The 17,213-nt window shown below is 42.4% G+C and overlaps 1 protein-coding gene across 4 annotated transcripts in view; it reads left to right on the plus strand.

Moving 5' to 3' along the window:
- The window catches only part of LOC137522654 (pancreatic secretory granule membrane major glycoprotein GP2-like), an 83,380-nt gene that overhangs the window by 48,821 nt on the left and 17,346 nt on the right, over positions 1-17,213 (plus strand). For all 4 annotated transcript variants that reach the window (XR_011022382.1, XR_011022384.1, XR_011022383.1 and 1 more), the window contains exon 6: positions 6,146-6,385. Coding sequence is in view for 1 of the 4 variants with exons in the window: in XM_068242726.1 (XP_068098827.1) it covers positions 6,146-6,385 (240 nt within the window). In the remaining 3 variants the exon portion in view is untranslated. The remainder of the gene's footprint in view (positions 1-6,145; positions 6,386-17,213) is intronic.

Genomic DNA, 17,213 nt, shown 5'->3' on the forward strand with positions numbered 1-17,213 from the left:
CGTTGCTCTTCTATCAGCTTGAATCAGTCAGCCCATTCTCCTCTGACCTCTAGCATCAACAAGTCATTTTCACCCGCAGGACTGCAGCATACCCATATGTTTTTCCCTTTTCACACCATTCTTTGTAAATCCTAGAAATGGTTTTGCGTCAAAATCCCTATAACTGAGCAGATTGTGAAATACTCAGACCGGCCCATCTGGCACCAATGACCATGCCATGCTCAAAATAGCTTAACCACTTCTCGACCGCCTAACGCACAGCGGCGGCCGGGAAGTGGAGCCCGCAAGGACCAGCTCACCCACAGAGGCGGCGGTCCTTGTAAGGGCATGGGCGGAGCGCTCGCGTCATACGTGACGCGATCCTCCGCCGCCTGGCTCCGCTCACCCGCCGCAACATCCCGCCGGCCATACGGAAGCGCCGGCGGGATGTTAACCCGACGATCGCCGCATACAAAGTGTATAATACAGTTTGTAATGTTTACAAAGTGTATTATACAGGCTGCCTCCTGCCCTGGTGGTCCCAGTGTCCGAGGGACAACCAGGGCAGGCTGCAGCCACCCTAGTCTGCATCAAGCACACTGATTTCCCCCCCCCGCCCCCTGATCACCCACAGCACCCCTCAGACCCCCCCTGCCCACCACCCAGACCCATGTTTACACCCAATCACCCCCCTAATCACCCATCAATCACTCCCTGTCACTATCTGTCAACGCTATTTTTTTTTATCCCCCCTGCCTCCTGCTCCCTCCTGATCACCCCCCCACCCCTCAGATTCTCCCCAGACCCCCCCCCCATGTACTGTATGCATCTATCCCCCCTGATCACCTGTCAATCACCTGTCAATCACCCATCAATCACCCCCTGTCACTGCCACCCATCAATCAGCCCCTAACCTGCCCCTTGCGGGCAATCTGATCACCCACCCACACCAATAGATCGCCCGCAAATCCGACATCAGATCACCACCCAAGCGCAGTGTTTACATCTATTCTCTCCTCTAAACACCCACTAATTACCCATCAATCACCCATCAATCACCCCCTATCACCACCTGTCACTGTTACCCATCAGATCAGACCCTAATCTGCCCCTTGCGGGCACCCAATCACCCGCCTACACGCTCAGATTGCCCTCAGACCCCCCCTTATCAATTCGCCAGGGCATTATTTACATCTGTCCTTCCCTGTAATAACCCACTGATCACCTGTCAATCACCCATCAATCACCCCCTGTCACTGCCACCCATCAATCACCCCCTGTCACTGCCACCCATCAATCAGCCCCTAACCTGCCCCTTGCGGGCAATCTGATCACCCACCCACACCAATAGATCGCCCGCAGATCCGACATCAGATCACCACCCAAGCGCAGTGTTTACATCTATTCTCTCCTCTAAACACCCACTAATTACCCATCAATCACCCATCAATCACCCCCTATCACCACCTGTCACTGTTACCCATCAGATCAGACCCTAATCTGCCCCTTGCGGGCACCCAATCACCCGCCAACACGCTCAGATTGCCCTCAGACCCCCCCCCCTTATCAATTCGCCAGGGCATTATTTACTTCTGTCCTTCCCTGTAATAACCCACTGATCACCTGTCAATCACCTGTCAATCACCCATCAATCACCCCCTGTCACTGCCACCCATCAATCACCCCCTGTCACTGCCACCCATCAATCAGCCCCTAACCTGCCCCTTGCGGGCAATCTGATCACCCACCCACACCAGTAGATCACCCGCAGATCCGACATCAGATCACCTCCCAAGTGCAGTGTTTACATCTGTTCTCTCCTCCAAACACCCACTAATTACCCATCAATCACCCCCTGTCACTGCTACCCATCAGATTAGACCCCTATCTGCCCCTAGGGCACTCAATCACCCGCCCACACCCTCAGAACGCCCTCAGACCCCAGCCCTGATCACCTCGCCAGTGCACTGCTTGCATCTATTCCCCCCTCTAATCACACCTTGAGACACCCATCAATCACCTCCTGTCACCCCTAGCACACCTACCCATCAGATCAGGCCCTAATTTGCCCCGTGTGGGCTCCTGATCCCTCGGCCAAACCCTCAGATCCCCCTCAGACCCCCTTCCGATCACCTCTCCAGTGCATTGATTGCATCTATTTTCCCCTCTAACCACCCCCTGAGACACCCATCAATCACCTCCTGTCACCCCCTAGCACTACTATCCATCAGATCAGGCCCAATACAACCTGTCATCTAAAAGGCCACCCTGCTTATGACCAGTTCCACAAAATTCGCCCCCTCATAGACCACCTGTCATCAAAATTTTCAGATGCTTATACCCCTGAACAGTCATTTTGAGACATTTGGTTTCCAGACTACTCACGGTTTTGGGCCCGTAAAATGCCAGGGCGGTATAGGAACCCCACAAGTGACCCCATTTTAGAAAAAAAGACACCCCAAGGTATTCTGTTAGGTGTATGACGAGTTCATAGAAGATTTTATTTTTTGTCAAAAGTTAGCGGAAATTGATTTTTATTGTTTTTTTTTCACAAAGTGTCATTTTTCACTAACTTGTGACAAAAAATAAAATCTTCTATGAACTCACCATACTCCTAACGGAATACCTTGGGGTGTCTTCTTTCTAAAATGGGGTCACTTGTGGGGTTCCTATACTGCCCTGGCATTTTAGGGGCCCTAAACCGTGAGGAGTAGTCTACAAAACAAATGCCTCAAAAGGACCTGTGAATAGGACGTTGGGCCCCTTAGCGCACCTAGGCTGCAAAAAAGTGTCACACATGTGGTACCGCCATACTCAGGAGAAGTAGTATAATGTGTTTTGTGGTGTATTTTTACACATAACCATGCTAGGTGGGAGAAATCTCTCTGTAAATGGACAATTGTGTGTAAAAAAAAATCAAAAGATTGTCATTTACAGAGATATTTCTCCCACCCAGCATGGGTATGTGTAAAAATACACCCCAAAACACATTATACTACTTCTCCTGAGTACGGCGGTACCACATGTGTGGCACGTTTTTACACCCTATGTGCGCTAAGGGGCCCAACGTCCAATGAGTACCTTTAGGATTTCACAGGTCATTTTGCAACATTGTTGGTTTCAAGACTACTCCTCACGGTTTAGAGCCCCTAAAATGCCAGGGCAGTATAGGAACCCCACAAATGACCCCATTCTAGAAAGAAGACACCCAAAGGTATTCCGTTAGGAGTATTGTGAGTTCATAGAAGATTTTATTTTTTGTCACAAGTTAGCGGAAAATGACACTTTGTGAAAAAAAAACAATTAAAATCAATTTCCGCTAACTTGTGACAAAATAAAATCTTCTATGAACTCACCATACTCCTAACGGAATACCTTGGGGTGTCTTTTTTCTAAAATGGGGTCATTAGTGCGGTTCCTATACTGCCCTGGCATTTTAGGGGCCCTAAACCGTGAGGAGTAGTCTTGAAACAAAAATGACCTGTGAAATCCTAAAGGTACTCATTGAACTTTGGGCCCCTTAGCGCAGTTAGGGTGCAAAAAAGTGCCACACATGTGGTATCGCCGTACTCGGGAGAAGTAGTACAATGTGTTTTGGGGTGTATTTTTACACATACCCATGCTGGGTGGGAGAAATATCTCTGTAAATAGACAATTGTGTGTAAAAAAAATCAAAAGATTGTCATTTACAGAGATATTTCTCCCACCCAGCATGGGTATGTGTAAAAATACACCCCAAAACACATTATACTACTTCTCCCGAGTACGGCGATACCACATGTGTGGCACTTTTTTTGCACCCTAACTGTGCTAAGGTGCCCAAAGTCCAATGAGTACCTTTAGGATTTCACAGGTCATTTTGCGGCATTTGATTTCCAGACTACTCCTCATGGTTTAGGGCCCCTAAAATGCCAGGGCAGTATAGAAACCCCACAAATGACCCCATTTTAGAAAGAAGACACCCCAAGGTATTCTGTTAGGACTATGGTGAGTTCATAGAAGATTTTATTTTTTGTCACAAGTTAGCGGAAAGTGACACTTTGTGAAAAAAAACAATACAAATCAATTTCCTCTAACTTGTGACAAAAAATAAAATCTTCTATGAACTCACCATACTCCCAACGGAATACCTTGGGGTGTCTTCTTTCTAAAATGGGGTCATTTGCAGGGTTCCTATACTGCCCTGGCATTTTAGGGGCCCTAAACCGTGAGGAGTAGTCTGGAAATCAAATTCCACAAAATGACCTGTGAAATCTTAAAGGTACTCATTGGACCGTACTCGGGAGAAGTAGTACAATGTGTTTTGGGGTGTATTTTTACACATACCCATGCTGAGTGGGAGAAATCTCTCTGTAAATGGACAATTGTGTGTAAAAAAAAATCAAAAAATTGTCATTTACAGAGATATTTCTCCCACCCAGCATGGGTATGTGTAAAAATACACCTCAAAACACATTGTACTACTTCTCCTGAGTACGTCAATACCACATGTGTGGCACTTTTTTGCAGCCTAACTGCGCTAAGGGGTCCAAAGTCCAATGAGCACCTTTAGGCTTTACAGGGGTGCTTACAATTAGGCACCCCCCAAAATGCCAGGACAGTAAACACACCCCACAAATGACCCCATTTTGGAAAGTAGACACTTCAAGGTATTCAGAGAGGTGCATGGTGAGTCCGTGGCAGATTTCATTTTTTTTTGTCGCAAGTTAGAAGAAATGGAAACTTTTTTTTTTTTTTTTTTGGGTCACAAAGTGTGATTTTCCGCTTACTTGTGACAAAAAATAATATCTTCTATGAACTCACTATGCCTCTCAGTGAATACTTTGGGATGTCTTCTTTCCATAATAGGGTAATTTGGGGGGTATTTATACTATCCTGGAATTCTAGCCCCTCATGAAACATGACAGGGGGTCAGAAAAGTCATAGATGCTTGAAAATGGGAAAATTCACTTTTTGCACCATAGTTTGTAAATGCTATAACTTTTACCCAAACCAATAAATATAGGCTAAAAGGGTTTTTTTTCATCAAAAACATGTTTGTCCACATTTTTCGCGCTGCATGTATACAGACAATTTACTTTATTTGAAAAATGTCAGCACAGAAAGTTAAAAAAATCATTTTTTGCCAAAATTCATGTCTTTTTTGATGAATATAATAAAAAGTAAAAATCGCAGCAGCAATCAAATAGCACCAAAAGAAAGCTTTATTAGTGACAAGAAAAGGAGCCAAAATTCATTTAGGTGGTAGGTTTTATGAGTGAGGAATAAACCGTGAAAGCTGCAGTGGTCTGAATGAAAAAAAAAAGTGCCTGGTCCTTAAGGGGGTTAAAGCCCAGGGTCCTCAAGTGGTTAAATCACCTTTCTTTCCCATTCTGACATTCAGTTTGGAGTTCAGGAGATTATCTTGACCAAGACCACACCCCTAAATGCATTGCAGCAACTGCCATGTGATTGGTTGATTAGATAACGGCATTAATGAGAAATTGAACAGGTGTTCCTAATAATCCTTTAGGTGAGTGTATACACATTTCAAAAACAATTTAAAGTAGATTATTAGTGAAAGTAGAGAAAAACAATGACTGTTATGTATAGTGTCTGCCATTCCTGTTCTTCAGGCCCCATGTATTTAAAGCGGTATAAAACCCTGACATAATATTTAATAAAAACACATTTTCCTACTTTTTATAAGCCATACGGTTATCATATTTGCGTTTGAGCATAAGTATTATTATTTATTTAGAAATTACAAGTTTTCAAAGTACACTTTTTTTGCTCTTAGAGCTGACGTTGCATTTTATTCATAACTGCTTTATTCATCTTCTAATGCAAGCAGAAATGCTTTCTGATTTACATTCCTCACTTGATACAATTAAGTAAACACAAGATAACATTATCTCCAGTTCAGTGTCTAGATTTCCCTCCAGCTTTCCCAGCAGGGAGCTTCAAAGTCCTGTGTTTAACCCTTTGAATGCTGTTCTGCAAAAAAAAATGCTGGTTGTATATAATATGCTGTATATAATGTATTAGATCAAAGAAGAAATGCTGGGTTTCATTCCGCTATAGATTGTACTGTTAACAACCTATGAGACAGTTTCTAACAGTGATATCTCTAGATGAACACATACTTCTTTGCAAACAAACTGACTTCATGCTGTATTTTTTTCAGGTCCACAACAATAGATGTCCCTGGAATAAATGGTCAGTTTGCACTGAACATAGCAGCTTATACAGATAGCTCATTTACCACTCTACTATCAGACACCGCCCTATTATATGTGGATGATACAGTATATATTTCAGTAAGAGTAGAAAATCTGGATATCAGCACTTTTAACCTCAACGTGAAGAGGATTTATGCCACTCCTGGAGCAGCAGCATTCCCACAATATGATCTGCTTGTGAATGGGTAGGTACACAGAACCATGATGTATATATTTGAAGCATTCGGTTATTTAGCTATGAGTAAGAAGAACCAAAATAACATGGGGCCATATGCAATTCACTTTCTCACCTGAGTTTTCTCCTAGGAGATCATGTTTCACCTTCGATTTAAAATAACTTTCCAGCAGTTTTCAACTAAAAAAAGTACCGGGAAGTAGGTGAAAAGGTACTGTCAAATTTATTTTGAGTATTTATTTGCTTGCTGGGGGTGTTAAAGGCTTTGTATTTACAAGTTGTAAAAATATCACATAGGAGAAAACTCAGGTGAAAAAGTGAATTGCATAAGGCCCATAGACTAGAAAACTAAACAGATATTGAGGGTGATGTACTAAAATACGGTAAGATTGCAGTAAGCTCATAGTGCAATTTTACCTTTGTTTACACAAGCAACAAAACAATGCAAGCATTGCTTCTATAAGCTTCACTATTAATAACTTATTTGAAAAGTAAAAAAATATCAGGAGTTTTTAAGTTTAACTCAAACTTGTCATTTAAAAAAAAAGAAAAAAGTTACATACTCAGCCAGGTAGAGGGAAGGCTCTGGATAGTCCAAAGGCTTTCCTATATCTGCCTAGACCCCACCACCACTGGGCAGGACCCTCTTCTAATTTGTGGCCATGCTTCCTGTCATCAGGGCCGGATTTGTACTCTTTACCGCCCAAGGCCACTGTCAGCAGCCGCCCCCTTCAGTTTAGGTAGCCACATGACCCCCCCAGTATAGGTAGCCAGAGAACCTTTCTCCCTTCCTCCATTATAGGTACCCTGTTGACCCTTACCTCTATTAAAGGCAGCCACATGACCTCCCCCCAGTATAGGTAGACAGATAACCCTTCCCTCAACTCCTCCAATTTAGACAGCCTAATGAACCCCCCCCCCCCATTCATCCAGTAAAGGTAGCCTGATGACTCCTTACCCCCCTTCCCTCTAGTATAAGAAGCACTCCTGCCTCTTCCAAATAGCCTGATGACCCCCTTCCCTCCAGTACTGGTAGCCAGGTGACCCTTCCTCCTCCCCCAGTATAGCCTGCTGCCCACCCGTACTTAATCCTGTGGTGCCCTAGGCCATGGCCTATGTGGCCTTGTCTTAAATCCGGCCCTGCCTGTCATGTACAAGCATGGCTGTATTTTGAATGCGGAAGTACAAGGCCCAGGAAGCTGATAGCTCTTGAAGCTTATGCCGATATTGTTTTGTCGTCTCTATCTCCATTGATGGCAATACAGCATGCTCAAGACCATCAGAGGAAATACTGTACGGAAATCAAGAATTCTTCAAGTTTTACATTGTCCACTGCAGCTTAGAACCTTATTTAAAAATACACTACATTATATATATATATATATATATATATATATATATATATATATATATATATACATACATACATACACAGTGGCTTGCAAAAGTATTCAGCCCCCTTGAAGTTTTCCACATTTTGTCACATTACTGCCACAAACATGAATCAATGTTATTGGAATTCCACGTGAAAGACCAATACAAAGTGGTGTACACGTGAGAAGTGGAACGAAAATCATACATGATTCCAAACATTTTTTACAAATCAATAACTGCAAAGTGGGGTGTGCGTAATTATTCAGCCCCCTGAGTCAATACTTTGTAGAACCACCTTTTGCTGCAATTACAGCTGCCAGTCTTTTAGGGTATGTCTCTACCAGCTTTACACATCTAGAGACTGAAATCCTTGCCCATTCTTCTTTGCAAAACAGCTCCAGATCAGTCAGATTAGATGGACAGCGTTTGTGAACAGCAGTTTTCAGATCTTGCCACAGATTCTCGATTGGATTTAGATCTGGACTTTGACTGGGCCGTTCTAACACATGGATATGTTTTGTTTTAAACCATTCCATTGTTGCCCTGGCTTTATCTTTAGGGTTGTTGTCCTCCACCCCAGTCTCAAGTCTTTTGCAGACTCCAAGAGGTTTTCTTCCAAGATTTCCCTATATTTGGCTCCATCCAGCTTCCCATCAGCTTTGACCAGAGTCCCTGTCCCTGCTGAAGTGAAGCAACTCCAGAGCATGATGCTGCCACCACCATATTTGACAGAGGGGATGGTGTGTTCTGAGCGATGTGCAGTGTTAGTTTTCTGCTACACATAGCGTTTTGCATTTTGGCCAAAAAGTTCCATTTTTGTCTCATCTGACCAGAGCACCTTCTTCCACATGTTTGCTGTGTCCCCCACATGGCTTGTGGCAAACTGCAAACAGAACTTCTTATGCTTTTCTGTTAACAATGGCTTTCGTCTTTTCACTCTTCCATAAGAGCCAACTTTGTGCAGTGCACAACTAATAGTTGTCCTATGGACAGATTCCCCCACCTGAGCTGTAGATCTCTGCAGCTCATCCAGAGTCACCATGGGCCTCTTGACTGCATTTCTGATCAGCGCTCTCCTTGTTTGGCCTGTGAGTTTAGATACACATCCTTGTCTTGGTAGCTTTATAGTTGTGCCATATTCCTTCCATTTCTGAATGATCGCTTGAACAGTGCTCCGTGGGATGTTCAAGGCTTTGGAAATCGTTTTGTAGCCTAAGCCTGCTTTAAATTTCTCAATAACTTTATCCCTGACCTGTCTGGTGTGTTCTTTGGACTTCATAGTGTTGTTGCTCCCAATATTCTCTTAGACAACCTCTGAGGCCGTCACAGAGCAGCTGTATTTGTACTGACATTAGATTACACACAGGTGCACTCTATTTAGTCATTAGCACCCATCAGGCAATGTCTATGGGCAACTGACTGCACTCAGACCAAAGGGGGCTGAATAATTACGCACATCGCACTTTGCAGTTATTGATTTGTAAAAAATGTTTGGAATCATGTATGATTTTCGTTCCTTTTCTCACATGTACACCACTTTGTATTGGTCTTTCAGGTGAAATTCCAATAAAATTGATTCAGGTTTGTGGCAGTAATGTGACAGAATGTGGAAAACTTCAAGGGGGCCGAATACTTTTGCAAGCCACTGTATATATATATATATATATATATATATATATATATATATATATATATGGGGCGTGGCCGGCAATGTGAGCACACGCGTCTCACAAAGCTCCCACTGTGATCCTATAAACTGATCCTGTATAGCGGCAATCTATACTCGTTTTCGGGCATCACTGTGCAGAGAAAGAATTTGTGCTCCTGGAGGCGGTGTTCAGAGATCTCAGAGACAACCATGCTGAGAGCGGAGAACAAGGAGGAGAAAGGCCTAGCCGAAGTGGCAAAGAAGCAAGATGGCGCCACTGCTGACTCCCGACAGACGCGCTCACGTAAACTTGGGCCGCAGCCGGAGGAGGTAGCAGCTCGCCTAGAGAAATACGCGCACAAGGACAGCAAAACGGTGAGAGGGAACGAATTGTCTGATGCGGAGCAGCAAAGGGCAGACTGGGGAATAGCGGAGGGGGAGCAGACAGAGCGCAGACACCGCAGATGTGGTGTGGGAAACTGCTTCTGAAGCAGAAGTACCTGCTGCGGTGGAGGAAAACATGGCTGTTGATGTCCCCAATAATGATGAACACAAAAAAGAACCCTCGCTCAGTGAGATTCTAGCTGCTGTTCAAACATGTAATGCGGCCATTATCTCCCTCTCTTAGCAGACTGGAGGTATAAAAGAAGAGTTGGGGCTTTTGAGACAGGATATGTCGAAGGTTAGAGAAAGAACCACTGCTTTAGAAAAACGTGTCAGTGACATTGAAGACACAGTAGCCCCAGCTGTAAGAGATCTGCAGAAAGTCATCAAACATGCTATAGCTAATACTGACAAGTCTGACGCCATGGAAAATAGACTCCGCAGAAATAATGTCCGCATAGTAGGACTTCCAGAGAAGGTGGAGAAATTGAATCCTACTGCATTTATTGAAAAATGGCTGATAGAGGTGTTTGGAGCAGAGTCATTTTCTAAGTTATCCGCTATCGAAAGGGCACACCGAGTCCCCGCACATCCTCCTAAACCAGGTGCGGCATCTAGACCGATACTGGCTAAGTTACTTCATTATCAAGATCGTGAAGCTATTCTAAAGCAGGCAAGATTGAAAGGCAACATTCAGTATGGAGATCATAAAGTATCGTTTTATCCTGACTTCTCTCAGCTGAAGTACAAAAACAGAGAGCAAAGTTTTATGATGTGATAAAACGCCTACAAAAGCTGAGCCTTCAATATGCTGTTATATCCTTCCAAGTTGACAGTCATTGCTCAGAATGAGGCCCACTTTTTCTTATCTCCAAAGGAAGCCATGCAGTGGTTGGATGAGAATGAGCAACATCTCCAACAGAAGTCACAAGCTGATAATGCTCAATATTTTCCTTGCCAGCCAAGCACACTACAGGCTGGATTTTATCTATACACGTTCCACCTTCTACCAGTTACTCTCTCTCTGTACAGTTATTTGCTGTAGTACTTACGCAGTTTTTCTCATTATTTTATAGCATAAGGAATATGTCATAGGTACATGCACATCTATAGGAACTGTTTCTCCTTATTGGTTAATTATATTCTATTTTTTATCCTGTTCTACAAATTTTGCCGCATATACGGGATCATTTTATTATCTCTGTATAACTATCTGCTTCAGGTGAAGAAAAGGAGCAGAGATGTTATAACTTTCTGTTCCCACACGATCTTTTCCACTAGATAATTATATTTAGTGCAAAGGTTCAACGTTTTTTGCTGCACTCAGCGATAAGTAAAGAGTACATTTTATCCCCCCTAAAGGTCAGGAAAAGACAATAAGATCTCACGGCCAGAAGTTTACTTGCACCTATTGAAGAGTTGTGCAATGACTGCTGTGACTTGTTTGAGTTGGGGGGGGGGGGGGGGGGCTTACTACTAAGTTCTGTTTCTGTTTTATGTTATTGTTTAGAGTCTTTGTCTTAGTTTGCAGCAGTGGATACCTTGATAAAATACAGTGTGATCGTTTATCATTCCCGTTTGTGATACACTAGTCTTAATTAATGGCTGATTTTTCTGTTTTAAGCTGGAATGTGAGAGGCTTAGCTAATTACAACAAACGCCAGTCAGTACCCTCTTCTTTACAAAAGCAAGGCCCTGCAATTTTTTGTTTACAAGAGACACACTTAACCAAACAGAGTCTGTCATGGCTCTCCAAAAAATGGATTTCTGTAGCATTCCATTCAACCCATATGTCATACTCCAGGGGTGTATCTATACTTATCCATGCAAAGCTCCAATTTCAATTGATTCAATCGCACATGGACGCTGAAGGCAGATTTATCATAGTACATGGCTACTTCAACTCAATAGAATGTATTGTAGTAGCCATCTACGTTCCACCCCTTTTCTCCCCTTCCAGCTTGCAACCAATCATTGAACTATTGCAGGATAAGATGCATATTCCATTACTATGGATTGGGGATTATAACATGTACTTGGATCAGCACCTGGACAGATTTCAGTCAAGATTATTAGACAAACAGCCTTCTTCTTTAGCCAAACTTTTCGAGGAGCTGACACTGATAGTTATTTGGCGCGCTGGGTACCTTAAAGAATATGTTTATTCGTGTTTCAGTAGGACGCATATGTCTCTCTCTAGGATAGACATGGCAATTGGAAATCAGGCGCTCTCACCCCTAGTGGGTCAGGTAGAATACTTAGTAAGGTCTCTTTCAGATCACTCTCCTATTAAGGTTACTTTACTTAACCCGTTGAAGTTGTATTAGCCTACAATGTCCTGGAAATTAAACCCATTTTGGCTTACCCTTGTAAATACTCATTCACAAATTCTACAAGAAATCAGAATGTTCTTTGACTATAATAATGACCCATCTGCACATGGGAATTCATGGGAGGTCTTTAAGGCATTTCTGAGGGGAAATTTTGTGTGTGAAATCAATAAAATCAGGTCTGGAACAAGGGAGAGACATATGCTTTTGACCAAAAAGGTAATGGAATCAGAAGCTGCCTTTATTTTGGATCCTACTGAGGCAAAGAAAGTCACATGGGTTCAGGCTCAGGACTTTTTAAATGATTATGTATTAGATAAAGCAAAGCATAAGAGGTTCTTCCTCAAACAAGCATTCTTCGAGCAAGGGGATCAAACGGGTCATTTGCTTTCAATTATCACTAAAGCACAGAATCCTATGAATCACATTAGTGCCCTAATGACTCCAGGGGGCGATGTTGTATCTGATAATATGGCTAGTTAATGAACTGCATCGTTCCTATGTAGATTTATATACATCCAGAGTTGATTATACCCAGGAAGAGTTGGTATCCTATTTGAACACAGTATCCCTACTTAAACTATCTGAAGAAGATGGAGCCATGTTGGATACTCCACTTATGTTGGAGTAGTTGGAAATTGCGGTAGCCGCATTTCTAGGTAACAAGGCCCCAGGCTGTGGCGGATTGCCGATTGAGCTATATAAGTGTTATTCTGAATCTCTTCTCCTCCACCAACTGGAAGTGTTTAATGAAACATTTGAAACTGGCACATTACCTAAATCAATGGCCGAAGCGGCTATTATATTGCTTCCAAAGCCCAGGAAAGATGTCCTTAAAACTGACTCATATAGGCCCATATCCCTCTTGAATGCTGACATTGAGATACTGTCAAAGGTATTGGCGAATAGATTAGGCAAAGTAATCACAACTATAATCAAATCTAATCAATCGGGATTTATACCCGCAAAATCCACAGCCATTAATATTAGGCGCACTTTTCTAAATATGCAAGTACAGGCTGATAACCACGGGGAGAGAGCTCTATCATCTCTTAACATTGCCAAGGCCTTCGACAGTGTGGAGTGGCAATATTTAATTAGGGTGCTGGAAATGATGCAATTTGGACCATCCTTTTGTAGATGGATAAAAATCCTTTATAAAGCCCCTGTAGCACACCTTCGGGTTAATGACTCAATGTCTTTGATTTTTAGTTTGGGAAGGGGCACGAGGCAGGGGTGCCCCTTGTCACCTCTGCTGTTCGCAATAGCCATAGAACCGCTCGCAGAGTTATTAAGATCTAATAGGTTGATCAAGGGTTTTAGATATGGGCATATAGAGGAAAAAGTTGCTTTATATGCCGACGATACATTGCTGTTTTTGCAAGATACTGATGATTCTTTAAAAAAATGTAATGCTTACCTTATCGTCATTTGGTAGATACTCTGGCCTTATTGTAATTCGGACAAGTCATCTCTATTGCTCCTTTATAAGGCAGATGCCGTACTACCAAGCTCCTGCGCTCAAATACAAAAAGTGTGCTCCTTTAGATACTTAGGTATAGTGATATCGGCAGACATTGGGTCATATGAAACGCTTAACATAACCCCCTTACTTACCAAAATTCGGCAAAAACTTAAGATATGGTCTAAGCTCACCGGTAGCCCGTATTAACCTACTTAAAATGGTAACTATGCCGCAATTGCTCTATGCTCTGCATAACGCTCCAATATGGCTCCGTCTCAAACTGTTCAAAACTATAGACAAGATATTCAGGGACTTTATCTGGGGTCAGGGTAGAGTAAAAATTAAGCTCCAATTTCTTCAATACTCTAAAGAAGAGGGAGGTTTGGCTGTACCCAATCCATGGGTTTATTTCTTAGCCTCACAATTGCAGCACTTAATGGGCTGGGGGAATGAAGAGCTATTTGATTCAAGTAGAAGGTTGTTAAGTTTTGTACTGAAGTTTAGATCTATATATGCGGCCTTGGAGGCTGGAATATGTGGTCTCAAAGGTGGAAAGAAACCCACTCTCCTTCTTATGCAGAAAACCTGGAATAGAGTGCGCCTTATGCAAGATATTGAGGGGATCACAAATTACACCCCTCTTAATGCTTTGGTCCGGTTAGAGGAATTGTCACAATTGACCTTTTTGTTGGAGTGGGTTAGAGAGGGGATTTCCTCACTGGTACAGGTGTTGAATGAAGAAGAAGTGAAACCTTTTTCTGAGATTCTCCATCTTCTTCAGAAACCTAGTTCATTACTATTACAATTTCAGTATATGTAATTAAAACATGCAATCAGAAAGCAACGCTCTTTGCACTCTTTACGTTTACAACCATCACCAGTTTTTAATTTTATTAGTCAATATAGTGGGCGTAGTGTCTTCACTTCAACATGCTATTCATTGATTCTTGGATTGTTTCTGAGGAAGTTCCCTCTCACCTGTTATGATAAATAGGCACAGGAATTGGGTGATCTGTAAACTAAGGACTGGATAAATATCCTCCAAAATGTTCCCCTGGTCTCTACTAAAGCCTCTCAGAAACTATCACAACTCAATATCCTATATAGAAATGTACTAACTCCTAAACGACTTTTCTCTATGAATTGTAGAGAGGATCCAATTTGTCGTAGGTGTTGCAGAGATCATGGAGACCTGTTACACATGCTCTGGCGTTGCCCTAAATAACATAGGTATTGGGTGGCAGTGTTAGTCTTATTGATATAGTCTCTAAACAACGCTGTAATCTCTGTAATAGATCTATTCAAGTATGTATTTTGGGCATGTCTCCCGAGTCTAAACTACAGGAGCATATTCAGATTATGGTACTTTGTTTATTATTCCAAGCTAGGAAACTAATCCTAATAAAATGGAAGGATTCAAACCCCTGAACGGTTGATGATTGGATTAAACAGGTCAATGCCTACTTAGAAATGGAAAAACTTATATATGAGCATAGAAATGCTTTAGGGCTCTTTCACATCAGAGCTTGCGTTGGAGAACGCTCAAAGCATACGTTTTGTTGTATGCCTTTTACTGTGTTTTGATATGCGTTGCACTGCAGTGAGTGTGCGTTTTTAATCCGTTTTCAATGCGTTACTGCACATAGAAAAACGCAGGTAATTTTTTTTTCTTTTAGTTGTCAACTTTCTACATTGTTCCTCTGTTGCATTCTGGGACTGATTGCCTGCGTTAACGGATTAAAAACGCGCATAGTGTGCGTTTTACATTGACTAACATTGTAACGCATAAAGCTAGCGTTGGCCGAAAAACTGCGCCTGGGTGCAGTGTAACGCAACGCACAAAAACGCAGCGTTATATGTGAAAGCTAAAATGAAAGTCTATGGACTTTCATTTCACCTTGGGTAACGCAAACTTTACCCTTTGCGTTGAAACACAGAAAATCTGCCCTAATGTGAAAGAGCCCTTACATAAATATGAGAGGATTTGGGCAGGATGGTTGGACACCCCTGGACTACCAGATTTTTCTTTAATCCAGGACAGGATATTGGGCGGTCTTAGTAGTAGATAGAAGGCTTTGCAGTTAGAACTATTATTCTTATTTAATGGGTTTTGTAGTGTCTCACATGAGTACTTCACCTTTCACTGGGGAACTTTTATTAAAGTCATGATGAGTTTACCTGGGTTTCAGGTCGATCACACTGCCACTTGGCGATACGATGTACTTGTATGTTGTCTTTAAGAAGTGTTTTTCCTGCTGCATCCAAAGATAATTTGATACATTGTAATTTGTATTTGATCTTTCTTGTTTAATAAAGGCTGATTTAAAAAAAAATATAAATATATATATAAAATATATATCTACATATACATATATATATATATATATATATATATATACACACACAAACACAGTATTACACAAAATGAATAAAACTGATACTATTTTTTCAATAGTGTGAAAGGAGTTATAAATATACAGTGGCTTGCAAAAGTCTTCGGCCCCCTTGAAGTTTTCCACATTTTGTCACATTACTGCCACAAACATGAATCCATTTTATTGGAATTCCACGTGAAAGACCAAGACAAAGTGGTGTACACGTGAGAAGTGGAACGAAAATCATACATCATTCCAATCATTTTCTACAAATAAATAACTGCAAAGTGGGGTGTGCGTAATTATTCGGCCCCCGGAGTCAATTCTTTGTAGAACCACCTTTTGCTGCAATTACAGCTGCCAGTCTTTTAGGGTATGTCTCTACCAGTTTTGCAAATCTAGAGACTGAAATCCTTGCCCATTCTTCTTTGCAAAACAGCTCCAGCTCAGTCAGAGTGAATGGACAGCGTTTGTGAACAGCAGTTTTCAGATCTTGCCACAGATTCTCGATTGGATTTAGATCTGGACTTTGACTGGGCCATTCTAACACATGAATATGTTTTGTTTTAAACCATTCCATTGTTGCCCTGGCTTTATCTTTAGGGTCGTTGTCCTGCTGGAAGGTGAACCTCCGCCCCAGTCTCAATTCTTTTGCAGACTCCAAGAGGTTTTCTTCCAAGATTGCCCTGTATTTGGCTCCATCCATCTTCCCATCAACTCTGACCAGCTTCCCTGTCCCTGCTGAAGATAAGCACCGCCAGAGCATGATGCTGCCACCACCATATTTGACAGTGGGGATGGTGTGTTCAGAGTGATGTGCAGTGTTAGTTTTCCGCCACACATAGCGTTTTGCATTTTGGCTAAAAAGTTCCATTTTGGTCTCATCTGACCAGAGTACCTTCTTCCACATGTTTGCTGTGTCCCCCACATGGCTTGTGGCAAACTGCAAATGGGACTTCTTATGCTTTCTGTTAACAATGGCTTTCTTCTTGCCACTCTTCCAAAAAGCCCAACTTTGTGCAGTGCACGACTAATAGTTGTCCTATGGACAGATTCCCCCACCAGAGCTGCAGATCTCTGCAGCTCGTCCAGAGTCACCATGGGCCTCTTGACTGCATTTCTGATCAGCGCTCTCCTTGTTCGGGCTGTGAGTTTAGGTGGAAGGCCTTGTCTTGGTAGGTTTACAGTTGTGCCATACTCCTTCCATTTCTGAATGATCGCTTGAACAGTGCTCCGTGGGATGTTCAAGGCTTTGGAAATCG

Source organism: Hyperolius riggenbachi, chromosome 6 (genome assembly GCF_040937935.1).
Source record: "Hyperolius riggenbachi isolate aHypRig1 chromosome 6, aHypRig1.pri, whole genome shotgun sequence".
Taxonomy (NCBI): domain Eukaryota; kingdom Metazoa; phylum Chordata; class Amphibia; order Anura; family Hyperoliidae; genus Hyperolius; species Hyperolius riggenbachi.